General features: G+C 35.8%; 2 protein-coding genes across 2 annotated transcripts; one reads left to right on the forward strand and one right to left on the reverse strand.

Annotated features, from left to right (window-relative positions):
* Window positions 1–2541: 2541 nt before the first annotated feature.
* Window positions 2542–10550, reverse strand: LOC107709354 (UMP-CMP kinase-like). The gene is made up of 6 exons (XM_016513807.1): window positions 10278–10550; window positions 8218–8364; window positions 7695–7847; window positions 6352–6428; window positions 6093–6189; window positions 2542–2596 (listed from the first exon to the last, which is right to left on the reverse strand). The coding sequence occupies exons 1-6, from the start codon at window positions 10416–10418 to the stop codon at window positions 2555–2557; spliced, it is 657 nt and encodes a 218-aa protein (XP_016369293.1). The 5' UTR covers window positions 10419–10550; the 3' UTR covers window positions 2542–2554.
* Window positions 10551–12525: 1975 nt separating this feature from the next.
* LOC107709346 (protein FAM78B-like) lies at window positions 12526–17891 on the forward strand. Its single transcript, XM_016513794.1, has 2 exons — window positions 12526–13567; window positions 17139–17891. The coding sequence occupies exons 1-2, from the start codon at window positions 13233–13235 to the stop codon at window positions 17659–17661; spliced, it is 858 nt and encodes a 285-aa protein (XP_016369280.1). The 5' UTR covers window positions 12526–13232; the 3' UTR covers window positions 17662–17891.
* Window positions 17892–18806: the final 915 nt, after the last annotated feature.

Raw genomic sequence — 18806 nt, forward strand, 5'->3', positions numbered from 1 at the left:
CACAGCACCTACTTGCTGGCCTCCGTTACATATATATACTAACAAAATGAATAAATACTGTAATAAATTGCTCATTGGCAATGCATTAATTAACATTAACTAATGGGACCTTATTGTAAAGCGTTACCAAAAAGGCTTTTGTCACACTGCAGAACCATTGGAAATTAATTTAATTAATTAAATAAATAGTTACAGGACATAAATATGCACTTTTCTTTCAAAAAATTTCAATTTTGACCTAAATCTTGATGTTGAAAAAAAGGCAGGTCAACGAATATGTCAAACTAGTGGTTGTTCAGGCATATTGTTGTTACACATATTAAATGGGCAAAAGTCACAGAACCTGATCATCCAACATACTTCCACACTAGATGGTGCAAGTGTCACGCTGATTCATTCACTTACAAAAGTACTGCGGTCTGTTATATATAAGGCTCTTGTCATGCTCATAGTTCTCTTCCACACAACAAAACCTGCATGAGCATAGCTTTGTACAAAGAGTGATTGTTTGTGCAGAAACATGAGAGGTCCTTTCACAAGCTCAGATTGCTCATATTTCACAGCTTTATACCTACAGTGAATTTAAAGGGCCTGAACGTTTACTATTATTCCATTATTTCCTCCAATGAACGAGAACAATCTGTGCACATGCTTTTGTAGTTGAGAAACTAGATATTCTGTGTGAAAGAACAGCAATTTGCAAACTGGTCATATCCCGTTTGCAGTGTTTTTAGACTTCCGCCTGTTGACAAGCATCACATTTTAATGGGTTATAGAATAAAAATTAAGAACATTTCAATTTCTTAAATTCTAAATTTGACATCTAAATTATACCTTTAATTAAAATTATTCTTACGCGATTTCACTTTGTTATTTTTACCCAACTTAAGTTTCTTTATAGACAAACATCAGTATTTCATTACATACACACTTATATTTAAGTTCCTCTCTTTTAAAACAATAACAATAAGAGGTCATAGGATGCTACATGCACTTTTACAAGTTGTTTGAACTGAAATGTGTGTTGGCAGTGTGTGTATACAACCACCCTAAAATGATAAAAATCCACCCGGTGTTTTTTTTTTTTAATCTCCTTAAATGTTTCCCCTTTCTCAAATCGAGCCGATCTCAGATGCCTGTCTGTATGACCTCACACAGACAGGCCCCTCCCACGATAGTTTGATTGACAGTAGCGTCTCAGCACAGACTGGACTGGTGTCTTACCTTAGACCCGCCCTGAGTGAGCTGTCATCAGTCCGCCATTGTTTCACCGCCGGAGCAGATGTAGACAAGAATGACTCCTAAGCGATTGAGGTGTTCTGTTGTTGGATGTTATAATGAACATAGCAGTCTTCATTTACTCCCGACATCTGAGCCACTGAACTCGTAGTGGATTATGTTTGTTTTTGAAGGGAATGCGCCCCCCGATCTACAAAAAAAAGTGTCTCACACGGCTCCGGGGGGTGAACAAAGGCCTCCTGTAGTGAATCGATGCGTTTTTGTAAGAAAAATATCCATATTCAAAACGTAATAATCACTTGAAGGCGATTATTCTTCTCCTGTATGCAGATCTTTGAATTGCTGATATAAAAAAGTTACAAAATTAAAACTGAGCATTAGACTGGAGTCAGAAGACATTCGACATCATAACATTTATTTTTTTCCCCAGAGGGTTCTGTCATCCTTAATATTTCATATATTGTTTTGTGTTATTTACTGGACCGTCACATCAATATGACAAATTCAGTTTATTCACGAACAACCCCAAAGACGCTGAGACAATCAAATACAAGCATGAGCCCCCAATTCCCCACATCTTAAAATCTTCTGCCTGAGCAAAGACGGCACGTGTTTGGAACACAGCAGCCACAATATGATAAAAGAGAAACGTACAGCTAAAACTCAGCTCTCTATGGGGTGGCCAGCAAACAGTCCTCAGAACCTGCTGTGGATTACTATACAAAACAATAAGAAACGCAACCAAATATAACACAAACCGGTCTGGAAATCTACTCAGATACTCTTACTTCCTGTTGGTCATTTATAATCACTTATTAGTTTAGAGAATGAAACGGTTGAATGAAACAGAATGAAAAGTGCAGAAGCCAATTATAAATGCAGTATTTTCCAACCTACTCTTGGCTTATTTCTATTCTTGGCTTATTTGTTTTATACACTGAATGGTGGATGTTTCGTAACATCTCTCACATGTTTGACACAGAAGACTATCTTGAAGTTAAGAGCAGAAGCGTGCATGTTCTGTTCCTATAGAAGTGCCCTGAACATTATTGCTCAAACTGGCTTGATTCTCTACTGAAACATTGTTCCTCTTCAGTGTAATATTGAGCAAGCATGGATCTTTTGCTCAACTAAAGTGTTTTCCTTTCAGACTTACAAACATAGATATGAGCACACACTCTCTCACGTCTAAAAACCCCTATTTTACTGTTGAATGACTAAAAATGTAGATATTGATACATGAAGGCATAGCACTGCCGACAACAGACACCTTAATTTCCCAGAATTTGTTTGTTTTTTTTGTTGCTGTGGATGTTTAGCTTTCTTTATCCAGAATGTTCTTCACATCGGCAAACACCTGAAAAAAAAGACACAGGTAAAAGGAAGCAATATGAAACTCAAAAAGATGGACAGATGTTTATTATTACCTCTACTGCACTATGGCACAGTAAAGAGCAGTGTTATTTTCGTATTATTTCTATATTATTATTGTATTTAATAATACATCGATATTAGGGCCGGGTTTTGACGTTTCATGATTCGATTTGATTTTGAATCACAAACTTCGATTCCGATTTAATATCGATTATTTTGGATATATATCAGGTAAAGTACATGGCAAATGTTCTCAAGGAAAAAAAATCTCTCAACTAATGTCGTAAAATATACACGAGACGAGAGTAGGGCTGTCACGATTCCTCGATTAAATTTGAGTACTCGAATATTTTAAAAAAAATCCTTGATGGCATTTTGCTCGTGTCGATTAACCGGCAAAATACCAAAAGTGGCACATTCCACAGACGAGAATCCGTGAAAAGCATTATTCGACCGTTTTCTAAGGCTGCACAAAATATTAAAACCATTTAAAAATCGTAAAGCATAGTGCTATTGTGAATTCACAAAGGCTGCGATTCAATTAAATGAATATATGCGCTGCCGGTTTAATATGCGCTTTATAAAAGTTTAAACCCTCGCTCTGAGATTGCATGTTTTGATGTCCACATGTTCTTGTTCAAGAAATTTCAGTGGCTGTAGTATTTCTAAAGAATCATAAAGACATTTGAATTAAATGTTGTTTAGTCAATATTAAAGGGGTCATATGATGCTTTTTTAAAGATCATTATTTTGTGTATTTGGTGTAACAGAATGGATTAGATTGTGCTGTAAAGTGTAAAAACAATCATCAGGCTGTTGGCGCCCTCTGCAGGCATTTGATATAATACATAATGTACATGAGTTATGATTATATTGTTTTATTACATGATGTAAATATTAACTGTTTTGTTCAGTAAAACCATAACTTATAACTTTACAATTACATAATTATATTTCTACTCCAATTATTATTATATATTTTTTTTAATATAAACATTTAAATGGTGGCTGTCATAAAAACTTACGGAAGTCCTAAGAGGCTTATTTATCAGTTATATTCAGGTCTATAGTGCCACCTGTTGGTGCAGAACAACTTTCATTATATCGAGATCACAAGAAAATTAAGTAGTGATAACGAGAAAACAACTTTCAATATGTCGAGATCACGCGAAAATATTAAGTCGTGATAACGAGAAAACAACTTTCAATATGTCGAGATCACGAGAAAATATTAAGTCGTGATAACGAGAAAACAACTTTCGTTATGTCGAGATCACTAGAAAATTAAGTCGTGATCACGAGAAAACAACTTTTGTTATGTCGAGATCACGAGATAATTAAGTCGTTATCACGACAAAACAAGAAAGAAAAAAAAATAATAATCCATGGCCTCTTAGAACTTCCGTAAAAACTTGACAGATTTATTTAAACAAATTAAATATTGAAGAACAGTACAAATTATAATGAGTATGTTATATGGTGCATATATTTAGCAAAATGCTCCTCTCTAAAGTTCATTTTTCTAGCTGACTAATGAGTTTATGGTCATCGAATGTGTTTTTTTTTTTTTTCTGAGGTAAATGTGATGTTAAGTGACATTGTTTACAAGCTTTTAACTATTAAAGCGGAGGAGATGATCAGTTCTCACGTACTTCTCTTGAACTGAGGCGCTACAGCGATCTGTCACTCCACATTAAACAGCGCAAAAACTATATTTATAAGTTTAATATTGTAATAAATTGGACAGAATTTGAAATCTTAGACTTTGTTTCATATCAAATGTAACAAAGCACAAAACTTATTGCAATTTATTGGATGGGAGGCTACAATGTTCCGTTCATTAACTGAAAACAAGCTAGACTAATCGGGACTAATTGGATTTAAGAATCGATATTGTTTTGTAAAAATGAGAATAGATTAAAATCGAGAAATCAATATTTTTTACTTGGCTCTAATCAATATATTATTAATATGGTATTAAATACTAAAAAAAAAAAAAAAAAAAAAAAAAAAAAAAAAAATAAAAAAACCCTTTTTTTTCCTTTTTTTTTTTAATTTTTTTTTTTTTTAAAAATATTTTTATTTTTTTTTTTAAATGGGCTACCATACATATCTACTTGTTAATAGTGGTTAAAATAGTAAAATAGTAGAATTGGAAAGGAAAAAAAACACACTTTCAAGTCATTTTAGAGCAAACGTTTAAATATAAAGATATTTACTACACAAACAGAAACTAATTCAAATAAGCCTTTATTTTCCGTTTTCATTTGAATTATTTTATGTTTTAGCAATTATGTCATGTGCTTTTGTGATTTCAGTTTTAGTTTTAATAATTTAGTATAACACTTCTAATTTTCCTTTGGTTTTTTTAAGCTTAAGTGTTTCATCTAATATTTATATGCACAATAGAATAACAGCATTTTTTGTATAGCAACATATAGAGACTACATATTCTAGTAAAATATACATCTTCTTAATGAGTATGATTAATAAAATAATATTGGGATTTTAATGAAAATTTGTGTCCTTAAAATGAATAGTTGAAAATGAAAATTTGCTGAAAATTTACTCACCCTCAGGCCATCCAAGATGTAGATGAGTTTGTTTCTCCATCATAACAGATTTGGAGAAATGTAGCATTACATCACTTGCTCACCAGTGGATCCTCTGCAGTGAATGGGTGCCGTCAGAATGAGAGTCCAAACAGCTGATAAAAACATCACAATAATCTACATCACTCCAGTCCATCAATTAATGTCTTGAGAAGCGAAAAGCTGCATGTTTGTAAGAAAATTCATCATTAAGGCATTTTTAACTTAATACAGTTGCTTCTGACTAAAATGGTCGATTTTGATGTGAGAGGGATGGACTTTTTCACTGGAGGAAGCATTATTATGGATTATGGACTCGTATTTTGGCCAGAAGCAACAGATTAAAATTAAAATGTACTAATGATGGATTTGTTTCTTACAAACATGCAGTGTTTCACTTAAAAAAAAAAAAGTTAAGTGATGGACTGGAGTGGTGTGGATTATTGTGATGTTTTTATCAGCTGTTTGGACTCTCATTCTGACGGCACCCATTCACTGCAGAGGATCCATTGTTAAGCAAGTGATGCAATACTACATTTCAGATCTGTTCCAATGAAGAAACAAACTCATCTACATCTTGGATGGCCAGAGTAAATTTTCAGCAGATTTTTGTTTTCAGGTGAACTATTCCTGTTCCTACTATTTTTTATTAATATGCATAAGTCGTGATAACGAGAAAACAACTTTCGCTATGTCAAGATCACGAGAAAATTAAGTTGTGATAATGAGAAGCATTTCAAAGCATTTTTGATAGCCTTTCAAAAACTATCAATTAATAAAGCATAATAAAATTAAGTTCTATTTGATTTACCTTTAATACAAAACTTTACAAAAAGCATCAGGCTTAAAAAAAATACATTTAATGAAATAAGCTAAAACCAGTCGTACCTCATCCACTGATCGGGAGGCATCAATCGTGCACACCTTCCCCTGCTTCTCGTACTGCTCTATAATGGGCCGTGTGGACTGGAGGTATGTCTGGATCCTGAAAATTGAAGTTAAGGCGAATCAAAAGCACAACCAAAGTCACTGTAAACATGACCATGAGAGTCCATCCATTTCTGTATAGGTCTGCTAACATACAGTAATCACATTACACGCTTTGTATGCAGCTCAATATATCTGATACAGTTATGGGGAGAACTACCTTTTCTCTAGACTTTCTCGGTTATCATCAGTGCGTCCGCTGCTCTTGCCCCGCTCTAAACATCTGTCAATGCACACCTGAAAAACACAACAGCTGAAAATCACATTTTATGTAGACAGTATACATTGTGAATGTGATCTCTTTGGTGTTAATGATTGATCAATTGTTTTTTTTTTGTTATACATTTTTTTTGTACATTATTAATAAAAATCAGTTTAAAATAATTTTCTTATGATGGTAATTTAAAAAAACGTTTTACTAAATGTTATTTACTAGGCGTTTCGATTCTATATGCATGTGTATAGAACAAATAGTGTTGCTTTAACCACTGCACCTATGGAACTTAATTGGAAACTTAGTTTTTTATATTGCTACTTTCGATAAGAAACAAAGTCTCATCTTTCCAATTCTGACCATTTTTTCCAGGAAATTGAAATGATAAATGCTGTTTTTGGCGCTCGCTGTATAGGCACCTCAGTTCAAGCCACAGTGTGGAGCGTGAGTGAACGCAATCTCCCCTTCCTCTTTACTACTAGTTATAGCATGAAATTATCATCTCATGTCTCATGTAATCACTCAACCAGTGTTTCAACTGCAGAAATACAACAAAACAGCTTGTAAACAAAATGTCACACAGCATTAAATACCTCAGGCCAGTCATTTAGTGTCCACAGCTTGATTGTTTGCTAGAGAAATGAACTCTGGAGAAAAGCATATCACTAAATAAGCCTATATATTAATTATATTTTACTTAACCTATTAGTGATGTCATAATTATTAAGTTATGACAGTCACCGTGCAACTGATTATTTCAACATCAAATAGACTGCCTTATGTGCATTTTATGTGTTTGCATACAATTTGTTTATTTAATTATTATACATAAAAATAAATAACAATTGAATTTAATAGTTTGGACTCTGTTGTTCATTGTAACCTTTAATATTAATGTGCAAGTAATAGGGCTCCCTATAGTTTACAGCATTAGCTGAGGTAGATTTTCATCCTTAAGAAATTTTAGTATTATTAGTTTGAATTTATTTAAAGTCAGAGCAACAATTTGTTCAGTAAACCACTCTTTAATAAAAACAAAAAAAAGAATACACCATTTTTTTTGTTTATTTTTTCCTCCCTGCTGTACCGAACAGTGACATCAAAACCAAGACACGTACCGAACCATTGTGTTTGTGTACTATTACTCCTATTATTTACAAATAAAAATTTCCAAAAATTATTTTATTTTTCATTCCAAATGATATATCAAAAATCAGATGCCACTTTAATCAACTGTAATGGTAGTGCAATAAATCAAAAACACTCTTAAAACATATGCTGCCCCTCACCTCATTACCGCAGTCAAAGAAAAGAACAAACTTGACATCTGCCTTCCTGTCCATGACAGTGTTCCATCCCTGCAGGTTGTCTTGGTTACGTGGGAAACCGTCGATAAGAAAGCGGAACTTCTTTTCATCGGCTTTCATGGTCTCTTCCATTGCCTGATAAATACAGGTTTTGTTCCAGTAAAGATAAATATCAGAATACATCCATTTTTAGATAAGATAAATGACTGGTCTGCTTCAGAAAAGGCCGGTCAATCAGAATTACAACTTGACTGTAAAGAGGCTTGTCAGTTTTATAATGGTATCGGATTTATGCCTATTATGAGACAAGCCTGTCCATTTATGGCTATTATGAGCCGCTCTTTGAACTCTCCTCCCCTGAATCTGCTCACATTTGTTATCAAGTAAAATTTCTCTATCTGTTTGAAAATGTTGCCTGCTAATGTTCCAGTTTCCTTCTACAGTCGCCATGAGTCACGACCTGGAATGCTTTGGCTTGTTAAGCAGGACGGACGAGTGTAACCACCTTTTTCAGCAAGTTGATGGTGATTTCAACAGGAACTATCTTGCCCTCTTTGATGTAGGTCTCAATGAGCTGACCAAACTCGGAGCCGCTGCGGCTGCGCTCCTCTCTCAGCAGGTCTCCGGCAGACAGGTGAGTGTAGCTGTAGTTCTGAGCGCAGGAGAGAGACAGTTAAACAAAAACATCACATATTACGAACTGCAATGCAGCACATTATAGTCCCGTAAGATTATAAGCTCCTTATGATGGAATATGACAGTTGTCATTTATATGAATGGAAAGAAAAAAAGAGAGGTGTGTGGGTTTGGTAACCGAACAGGCAGCTTTGTAGCAAAGGCCATCCAGACACTATACTGTAAAAAATGACCGTGAATTTAACGGTAAAAGACTGTAAAAATGCTACAGTAAAAACCTGTTAAATGGTTAACGGTAAATTCCCCTACTATATACGGTGAAAAACTGTATTGGACATTACATGTATTGGACATTAATTTTACGGTAGTATACCGTATTTGGAAGTGAAAAAGTGAAAAAGCGTATAATTTACAGTGAATAACCGTAAACGCGTTTTTTTTGTTGAAATAACTATGTTTCTTAGTTTTTTTGTATTACAAAGGTACAAAACAGATTTCAGTACTTCAATAGGTTGGTATATTAACATTATATCAGTTAATGAAATTACGGTATTTAACTGTAAATTTAAGTTAAAACCGTAAAACCTGAAACGTTGCTACCTTATTTTTTACGGTAAAATTCCGGCAACCACAGCTGCCGGTTTTTTACCGTAAATTTTACGGAATTTTGACATATCTAATGGTTTTTAAGATCATGAAACACAAATTCAGCCAAGTGTGGCTGCTAGAGTATGTGTGGCCATCATGAGCATACAAAAGAATCATTTTACAACCTTGTTCAGATGCCATATAGCTAATAAAGAAGTTTTTTTCTAACACTCTAAGTACGGACTAAACAGCTTTACAAAATGAGAACAGAGATTGGATCAAACAACAGTTATAAGATATGAGTAGTTGACATGAAATGCTGTGGCAGTTAATGCAAATATACACTTTCCCACATACACACATATGTGGGTCAAAGACAAGATGTCGCATTTTGTTGTCTGCATCAAATTATACAGTATTTACAAAAGTGATTTTATATACACAGAAAGCATATTAAATGCAAGTCTATACTACAAGTGTATAAGTGTTTCAAATAACTTTTGTGAAAATAAAAATGTCAAAATATGTGTGAAATAATGTTCCATCACCATTCAGTGTAACAGATATAATTATGTAAAAATTAAACAACATACTTATTCTGACCAGTACTTACTAAAATATATAAAAGAAAAGTGATCATACAAATTTTTTTATTATTTTTTTTTAATTAAAACTTCTTGCTGTGAATGAAGGATAGTGGCCAAATTGATAAAGAGTTAAAATTATGATTAATTCGTATTTTAATTGGTAAATAATTAGTAATTATTTTTAAATGGTCTTTTAATGTCATCTACATATTCTTGTGAAATTTTAATGGGTGTCGTCTGTAAATCATAGTAAAAACGTATTTAAAGTCATTATTTTTAGCTCAGAAAAAAATACAGTTAAACAGGACACATTCTAAAGCATTACAAAAACTAAATTTAAAGCTGTACTGAACAGTAATATTGTGAAATATTATTAAAGTTTACATTTTATTTATTCCTGTGGATTTTCAGCAGCCATTACGTCAGTATTCAATGCCTTCAGTGTCTTTAAAGGGCTCATATGATGCAATTTCAAGTTTTCCTTTCTCTTTGGAGTGTTACAAGAAATGATCAAATTCCCATCAAATTTATCATACTAACAATGTCAGATGAAACATAGTGTCGCTGTTAAAGGGACCAAATGGCATTTTCCTTATGAAACGCGGAAATGAACGATCCTTGCAACTTAAGCTGCAGCAAATCTGAATCCATTACCACTCTACCAGCCCCATAAAGCCTCGTTGTCTTAAACACAACGCTTAAATTGCTATTCTCCCTCAATATGATAAAAGACTTAATGCTGCATCTCTCTTACCGCCACGATTCTCGCGCATTGTGTCCCTTTCCCCGCGCCAGGCCCGCCCAAAACAAACACAACCTGCGGCTTCATCATCACACTCCACCCGTGCACAGCGCGTGGAAGCTTCTTCAGCCTGTGCAGCAAACCCACAATCATAAACCGTACGGATAAGAGAGAGCTGCACTCAATGTATGACCATCGACCCCTGGGAGTCAGGCACAGAGCTGGCTGAATGACCGGCTGATGCGTGTCAAGGAAGTGCGGCGGGCAGATTCCACTTCCGCCGTACACGTGTCCGACCAATCAGAGAGCAGAGGATTTACGGACGTCACTTAAACGACGCCCATAGCTCTGAACGCTCTCTAGAACAACATTGTGTGCATCTTATAATATTGGTTATTTCCTATAATGTATGACCTTTTGCCTGGTTGTTAAAAAGTGCCTTTTGAGGCACCTTTACTTTATATAATGTAATTTATATTGCCCCTGGCCCTGTCTGTTTTTTTTTTTGTACTTTATTTCTTTTTGTTTTGTGATTTTGTTGTTACTAGGGTTGTATATTTTTGTATACTTCTTGATAATCCTAATAAAAAAATAAATAAAAAACGCTCTCTAGAAGGCGCACCCGTCCTGCGCCCTTTCGCGCACCAGCATCAGCACCCGTGTTGCCATGTCCGCTTATTAAAAGCGACGTCGTTTAAAAAAAATATATATATATATATATAAAGTTGCTTATAATTTGAATACGAGCATTCCCAAATTTTGGCATAATGTTTACAATATATTACCATAATTTAGGTTTGCTGATGCTTGACCTTCATTATAGCACAAAGTATGACTAACCATTCAGTATTTCTGCATTTTCTAAGGAAAAAGGGTCTTTACATGTAATTTTCACAACACAGTTTTTTTTGTTCTACTGAACTTCTTTTTCGTAAAGACATATCATCAGCTGAACACTTGGTATTTTGTTAAACAACAGCACAATCTATTGAAGACACTGCACTTTTACCCTTCACAGCCTCGTTTTCATTCCTGTAAAATAATACTAATAATAATAAATATGGCTACCCTGATATGGACCCTTTTCACAAGACTGAGACGTTTCAACGGTCATCAGAATCCTAATCCTCCAAAGTTTTTGGTATTTTAATTTTGTTTAAAAAATGTATGTACATTTATAACACTATACTTTGTATTATATTACCTTTGCATCAAATTACAAAAAAAAATATAAAAAAAATAGTTAACGCTAACGCGAGGGTGTTTCTAATACAGCGTCTTTTGGAGTTATGGTAAATTTGACATCGTTCTCTCTACTGACTGATTCCTTTTTTTAAGTCATGAAAACACTATCGTGGAGTTTTTCTTTTGCTGTTTGAGCAAATGGGAATGCAAAAAAATATATCTGTGGTAGTCTCCCATTCACTGCTGCAGAAGTTTACCCAACTATGACGACTTCTGCTGCTGAGAAACCCGGAAATGTGAAAAAGCTCAACTTCTAACCAGTTAAACATAATTTAACCAGTTCAACTTTGAAAATGTTTATTATTACGTATTTTGAAGGAACCGTTTTCTCAGTATTATGTTAAGGTGCATATAATCCTAATACTAAATAGTGTATCCATACGCACGACACGACAGAGATTTTTCACTTATTTAGATTTTATTTATTTGTTTACAAAATAATAAGTTGCAATTAATTTATTTAATCATTTATTAGACGCTTTTATCCAAAGCGACTTACAAATGAGGACAACAGAAGCAATCAATTGTAGTATTAAAACAACTAAAAACAGATCCAAAACTAAAAGCTAACACTTTATAAATACTAGGCCTACCTATGCACATTCATTAAATAAAGAGATTAAATAAAAATGACAAATGCATACAACAAAATTGCAAAACTTAACAACAACAACTTACTTACACATAGTAAGAAATGGTTATAAAAACTGAAACAGAAGCGAAACAAGTAATAGGAAAGAGGAGAAATAAAAAGAGATACTTTAGCATTGCTTGATCTAGCTTTTATGTAAACACGACCAGGTTGCTTGTTTTTCTCGCGCGATCTGGCAACACTGATCAGCACCTCACTGCAACTGAACAGCGACCATATAAGCACATGTCTGCGTTAAGATGCTCTGCTGTTTTTCATTGGAGGAATATATTTAAAAATCACTGCGCTATATAATGTTGCAGGGGGATTGCATGCGCGGTGTTTTTATTATTATTACTATCACCATCTTTGTGTTCTCCATAGATTTGCACAGGGTGTCTTCGCTATGGATGTAGGCTAAGGGATGGAAACGCACAAAGGAAAAACACACAATTAGTCCAGTGATGCCCATGACAGGAATTACGTTTTTAAACGTAGCACAACCGACCCAAGTTTGCATTGTAAATCAGATGCACTGAATCCTTCCTTGGTTGGTTCCGTCTGTGTGTCGCTTCCCCCTTTTCAAAAGGAGCCGCATCAACAAAATGTTGGGTAGGTCGTTCACCTGGAGGAAATATAACCAACATACACTCTCTATGCAGCACCGGCTCCCTCTTCAGCACTGACATGCCCGAGTCCAGCAGAAAAACCAGGATCAAAGGGCTCAGAGCTACAGCCGGACGCGTGAATTGGAAGGAGGACGGCAAACAGGCGCACACCGGGTGTCCGATTCGGTGGAGGCCGGATCACATCTGCTGGGGACGAGCATCAAGGGCAGTGCGGCACTCCAGGCGACACGGATCATCCACACACCCTTATTTCCACAACACCGCTGTGTTCCCGTTACACTTCTTCGCCTGTCTAAAAAAGATGTGCTAGAACAACACACGGGCGCTCTGAAATGCAACAAAACATGTTTGTCTGGCAGACATGCTTTTTATTGCTTTCACCCAGAGGATTTATCGACAATATATTGAGTTGGAAATAAAGAGGAGGATCTGTCAGCGTTTCAAGGGATGTAAAAAGTGCCAATGAATATATTGGTTAAATATATCCTCTTTTTTCTGTCATTGGCCACATTGACACCCCTAATAAGCAGGACCATGGGTTGCATTCAAAGCATCGCCTGCAAGCCCCGCATCCGACGGGAGAACATAGTGGTCTATGAGGTCTCAGCCTCCATTGACCAATGCCCGACCATCATTGAGGAGAATTCGCCCATTGTCCTGCGATACAAGACCCCGTACTTCAGAGCATCGGCCGGGATCGTGATGCCCCCGGTTCCCAGAAACGAAACATGGACTGTGGGCTGGATTCAGGCGTGCACCCAAATGGAGTTCTTCAATACATATGGTGATATTGGCATGTGAGTAATCAATAAACCAAACAAACCATGACAAGCTCAAGTTTCATTTTGTCTAACATGATATAGGATAGTAAACTGAAACTAAAATGTTGGAGGTTTTCATTTTTATTGGTCGTTCTGTTGGGTTTGTGGTCATCTGTTGTCGACAAATAAGTGAGTATCGGGTTGTGCGGTTTGACATCTCTATATCTTTGTAGAATCTGTTCTTTATTGCAGGGCTGTGTGCCATTCAGAATTGAACTTAGAATGCTTTCAAAACTCCAGTTGAATTCCTGCATTGAATTGCAGCCAAGCAGGATGCAGAACTGCAATTCAAATTTGAATGTAAAGAAGTAGACTGAAGTGTAATTCAAAGAAATTCATACAATCAAACTGTATTTTTATATTGAAAAATAAACTTTAAATGTTGCACTGTAACAAATTGCTGTAAAAATTACAGCAGTCAGCTGTTTTTCTAATAATACAGCATATTGCTGTAAACAGCGATGCCTTCTGGGGTCACGTGATCTACAGAGGCATTGTGGGATCTTCAACGGTCGAGAACGAGTGGCAAGAGCAGGTATTCACAACTGTGGTAAGTGACTTATTATTTCAGTTTTTTTTTATTTTTCATGTTTGGCAACTGCAGTAGTGTATCTACATTCGCTGTTTATATTGGTAACCCCGGATTCACTCATCCTCCGTCCGCGGGGCGGGAAGGAGATTTACGCGGGGTTTCAGCAGCGCGGTCGCGGTAGAATTTCACACAGTCCCCGGCACTGGGCAGTTAAGAATTACATGCTTCAATGACAACAGTGATTCACGGTAACTTTGTGCTGATCAGCACACTTTGTTGTGAATATTTTATGGTGTAAATCAAATTTGCACAGGAGGTCATCTGTTAACACAGTGCCCAAATGAAAACGGCGCTAAATAGTAAAGTCTGAATGGTGCTGTTAAAGCGGTTACCGTAACCAGCGAAAGGTGTATTTGAGGACCTTTTCTAACTTGCTAATTGTTTGTTTGTAAGGCCTCTTGTTAGCTTTGGTTTAAAAACTGAGTTAATCCAGCCAAGCTTTCTGTCTGGCCTTGCCACTCTGTTCGTAGCACATTACATATTCAATCTGGAGTACCAGGAGGAGACAGCCAGTACCTTGAGTTCATTCAAAGGTAGTGGTTCAATTCTAGGGTTAGGGTTCTTTTTTGCAAAGTAAAGGATTTTCAGTGGAATTTCTGAAATGTAAGAAGTACTCACACACATACACATACACCAAGATCTCTTTTTCCTTTTATTATATCCTTTTATTACACTCTATCTGTATCTAACTGTACCTTTCATCCCTCTATTTGACTGTATCATTATGTTTTGTAATATAATATATTATCCTCTTTGTTCTTTCCAATATTTCTAGTCAGTCTTTGCATCTTGGGATGGAACAGCATATGGAGCTGAACCGTTCTCCTTTTTTTGATCCGAACTTTTGTTGGACTCACTTGGGGCCTTGTTGTTTGGCCCTGTTGGACTGTCCATGAAGTGGTGAAAATTCATCAGTGTTTTTGTGGTTTTTAGAACCGTTTTATTATGATCATGTTATTTAATTCAAATTCAAAATAATTCTAAACACAATGTTTTATGACATTTCTTTCATGCAAATTGACAGCTATATATTAAATAAATTTTGACCTGTTTTTCAAAATTAATAAGTGTCAAATTATTATTTGTTTTGTGAAATAATCAATTGAATTAAGTTATGCATTATACAACACTTTATGCAGTTACATATTGTTTAAAACATTATGCAGTTAATGAATAGTTTACATTTAAAATTCAGCTGTCATTAATATTCAGCAATCAGGAAAATATATACTGCATATTACATCCGTTCTCTAAATATAGCATATACACATTAAAGTAGTTCACTGTAAAAAAAAAAAAATAAATAAATACAGCAATTTAAAAATACAGTTATTTACTGTAATCAGGAACCACAGAAAATGCTGTGAATTACAGCAATGCTGCTGTAAAAATTACAGTAACTGTCTGGCAATCTTTCTGCCAGTATTTTACTGTAAAATTTACAGGTAATTTTTTACAGTGTGGCTCAATAAAACCTTGTTTTAACGTTTTGAAAAAGTTAAAAAACACTTGAACTTTTAAGGTTTATAGGTCTTATGGGCAGAGAATCCATTACCCAGAATGCACTAACTATGTTGAATTTCTTTTAATAAATTGTGCTTTCAATAAATAAATAAATACAGCAATTTAAAAATACAGTTATTTACTGTAATCAGGAACCACAGAAAATGCTGTGAATTACAGCAACGCTGCTGTAAAAATTACAGTAACTGTCTGGCAATCTTTCTGCCAGTATTTTACTGTAAAATTTACAGGTAATTTTTTTACAGTGTGGCTCAATAAAACCTTGTTTTAACGTTTTGAAAAAGTTTAAAAACCCTTGAACTTTTAAGGTTTATAGGTCTTATGGGCAGAGAATCCATTACCCAGAATGCACTAACTATGTTGAATTTCTTTTAATAAATTGTGCTTTCTGTCATTCCACTTCTACATCTGGTGAGTTGTGCAAAGTTCATAATAAACTTACACTCATGAATTAAAAGAATTTTTGCCCAATCCTTATCTATTATTTTACTGTAAAATTTACAGGAAATTTTTTACAGTGTGGCTCAATAAAACCTTGTTTTAACGTTTTGAAAAAGTTAAAAAACCCTTGAACTTTTAAGGTTTATAGGTCTTATGGGCAGAGAATCCATTACCCAGAATGCACTAACTATGTTGAATTTCTTTTAATAAATTGTGCTTTCTGTCATTCCACTTCTACATCTGGTGAGTTGTGCAAAGTTCATAATAAACTTACACTCATGAATTAAAAGAATTTTTGCCCAATCCTTATCTATTGATAATGGTTTTTCCAAGTAGGATGTAATCGGTCACCGTGATTTTGCCAAGTAAGACATGTTTCTGGATCAACGTCTTTTGATGATCCTGGATCAACATTACTGTCCAAAAATATAGACTAAACCCAATCCCTACCCCTAAACCTAACCCTACCCACAATTTATTCCTAAAATCAGAGGGAAATGATAGCTGATTAACAAGGGTGTAGAAGCACCTAATCCTGACTGTAAGCCTAAAACAGACATTTCCTGAAAAGTTATCCCTCAATTCTGATTGGTTAATTGGAATGTTGTTCCAGGATCAACAAGGATGTTGATCCAGGAACATGTTGTACTTGGTGAAATCACGGTCACCCACATCCTGGATCTTTTTGGTCTTTGAACAACATTTCAAACGTAGTCCTAATGCTGTTCCTAACATGCCCCTTAAAATTGAGGGAAATTCTGTTGTTCAATTTTTAAACTTAACCCAGGATCAACAAGGAGACCATCTGAGTAGGAGAGAAGCTGACAGAGACAGCGTAAGAAGAGATAATGAAAATGAGTGGGAAGGCTAACTTGAAAAAAAAGTTTCCTCTCTATTCACTTACCTTGTTTGCCCACTTGATGTATTAAGGCACTGCCGCTCTTTGCCTCTTTTGTCCTTCCTGACCGCTCGCCTTCTTTCCTTTGGCAGGTCCAGCTGGGAATTACCTGAGCTTCGAGAAGGACGGGTGAAGGCCATAAGCGATTCTGACGGCGTCAGTTATCCCTGGTACGGTAACACCACTGAAACAGTGACCCTCTCAGGCCCCACGTCCAAGCCTTCCCGGCTAACGGTGAGCATGAACGACAACTTCTACCCCAGCGTGACTTGGGCGGTGCCCATCAGCAACAGCAACATGCCCATGCTCACGCACATCACCAGAGACCAGAGCTTCATCACCTGGCTGGTGGCGCTAAACGCAGACACCAAAGAGCGTATTGTTCTTCAGACGGTACGCTGGCGTATGCGCGTAGACATTGAGGTGGATCCTTCCATGCCACTTTGTTCTCGTGCCAAACTGATGGGACGACCGCACCAGGAACAGCCGCACATTCTCAGCAACAATGAGCCCATCCCGCCCAACGCGCTGGGCAGGCCCAATGCCAATGATGCCCAGGTGCTGATGTGGAGGCCCAGGAGAGGACAACCTCTGGTGGTGATACCACCCAAATAGGGTTGTCTTAACAGTGCCTATGGGACATTGAAGACTGCATGCACTGTTTGGACACTGGATTTTGGGATTGCCCTGTGGATTCCCAGTTTTGTTGGGTTTCTCAGTCAACTAGACTTTTGAGAAGGGAATTCTCTGCTTTTTACTACCTTTAAACTTAAAAGTACTTGGTTAGCAAATGACTAGGAGTAACGCGTACTAAATGTGCCGGTTGGAATAAGCCCCCTAAATGAAAAGAATTGTTCACTGAAAAAAATGAAAATTTAATAACCCTCATGTTGTTACAAACTCGTAAGGTTTTCTTTCTTCTGCAGAACACAAAAGAAGACATTTTTGTCCATACAATGAAAGCCAATGGGGTCCAAAAATGTAAGTCTTAGAATATGACACAAATGTAGCATAACATTAATCAGTACAACTCGAATGGTATATTTAAAGTTCTCTGAAGCAAGCTGATCAGCTTGAATGAAAATGCAGGCCTTTATTCACTCTCAAATAGAATCATTGATCAATACATTCATACACAGACTACATAAAATATTCTGGTTTTTTGGACTCACAAACTTCACTGGTTCTCGCAAGTCATGTCATAATGTGGACAAAAATAGCTCAATGCATTCTTCAGTATATCTTCGTTTTTTTTCCATAGAAGAAAGAAAGTCAAACAGGTTTGGAATGACATTAGACTGAGTAAATGATTACATATTTTTCATTTTTATTTTAGTGAACTATCCCTTTAAGAAAACAATTAGTGATAATATCTTTACAATTATAAGTTGGTTTTTTTGCAACAAGGCCCTAAACTTTCAGGACGTGTGTTATATAATGCAAGAAAAAGATTGAATGTTTGGTCCCATACAACACAAAGTGAATCCAGTGGCATCAAAAGAAACAAGAGGTCACCGCAGGTCCAGCAGGAAATCTTTTGCTTTGTAGGACAACCAGCAAAACTCTTTAAAACTTATATCAGTCGACTGAGACTTGTGACTTCATTTCAAATGCTAACAGACATCTTTTACATGCTGTAAGATGAAAAAGACTGCAGAGTGCATGAAAGACATCTGCCAGTTTGTATATGGTAAAATAGATGGATGCAGTGGGGCCATTCATCCAGTCAGATACATCCTGGCAACGGCGAGTCGACAGGA

The sequence above is a fragment of the Sinocyclocheilus rhinocerous genome, unplaced genomic scaffold (assembly GCF_001515625.1).
Source record: "Sinocyclocheilus rhinocerous isolate Xijiao unplaced genomic scaffold, SAMN03320098_v1.1 scaffold2341, whole genome shotgun sequence".
Classification (NCBI taxonomy): Eukaryota; Metazoa; Chordata; class Actinopteri; order Cypriniformes; family Cyprinidae; genus Sinocyclocheilus; species Sinocyclocheilus rhinocerous.

Bases quoted from the DNA above. Each gene is read 5' to 3' on its own strand.
- LOC107709346 (XM_016513794.1), top strand. From the start codon at position 13,233: ATGAATATATTGGTTAAATATATCCTCTTTTTTCTGTCATTGGCCACA. The intron at 13,568-17,138 runs GTGAGTAATCAA...TTCCTTTGGCAG, and splicing joins ACATATGGTGATATTGGCAT to GTCCAGCTGGGAATTACCTG.
- LOC107709354 (XM_016513807.1), bottom strand. From the start codon at position 10,418: ATGATTGTGGGTTTGCTGCACAGGCTGAAGAAGCTTCCACGCGCTGTG. The intron at 8,365-10,277 runs GTAAGAGAGATG...TCCTGCGCTCAG, and splicing joins AATGCGCGAGAATCGTGGCG to AACTACAGCTACACTCACCT. The intron at 2,597-6,092 runs GTACGACTGGTT...CTTTTTTTTCAG, and splicing joins CCTCCCGATCAGTGGATGAG to GTGTTTGCCGATGTGAAGAA.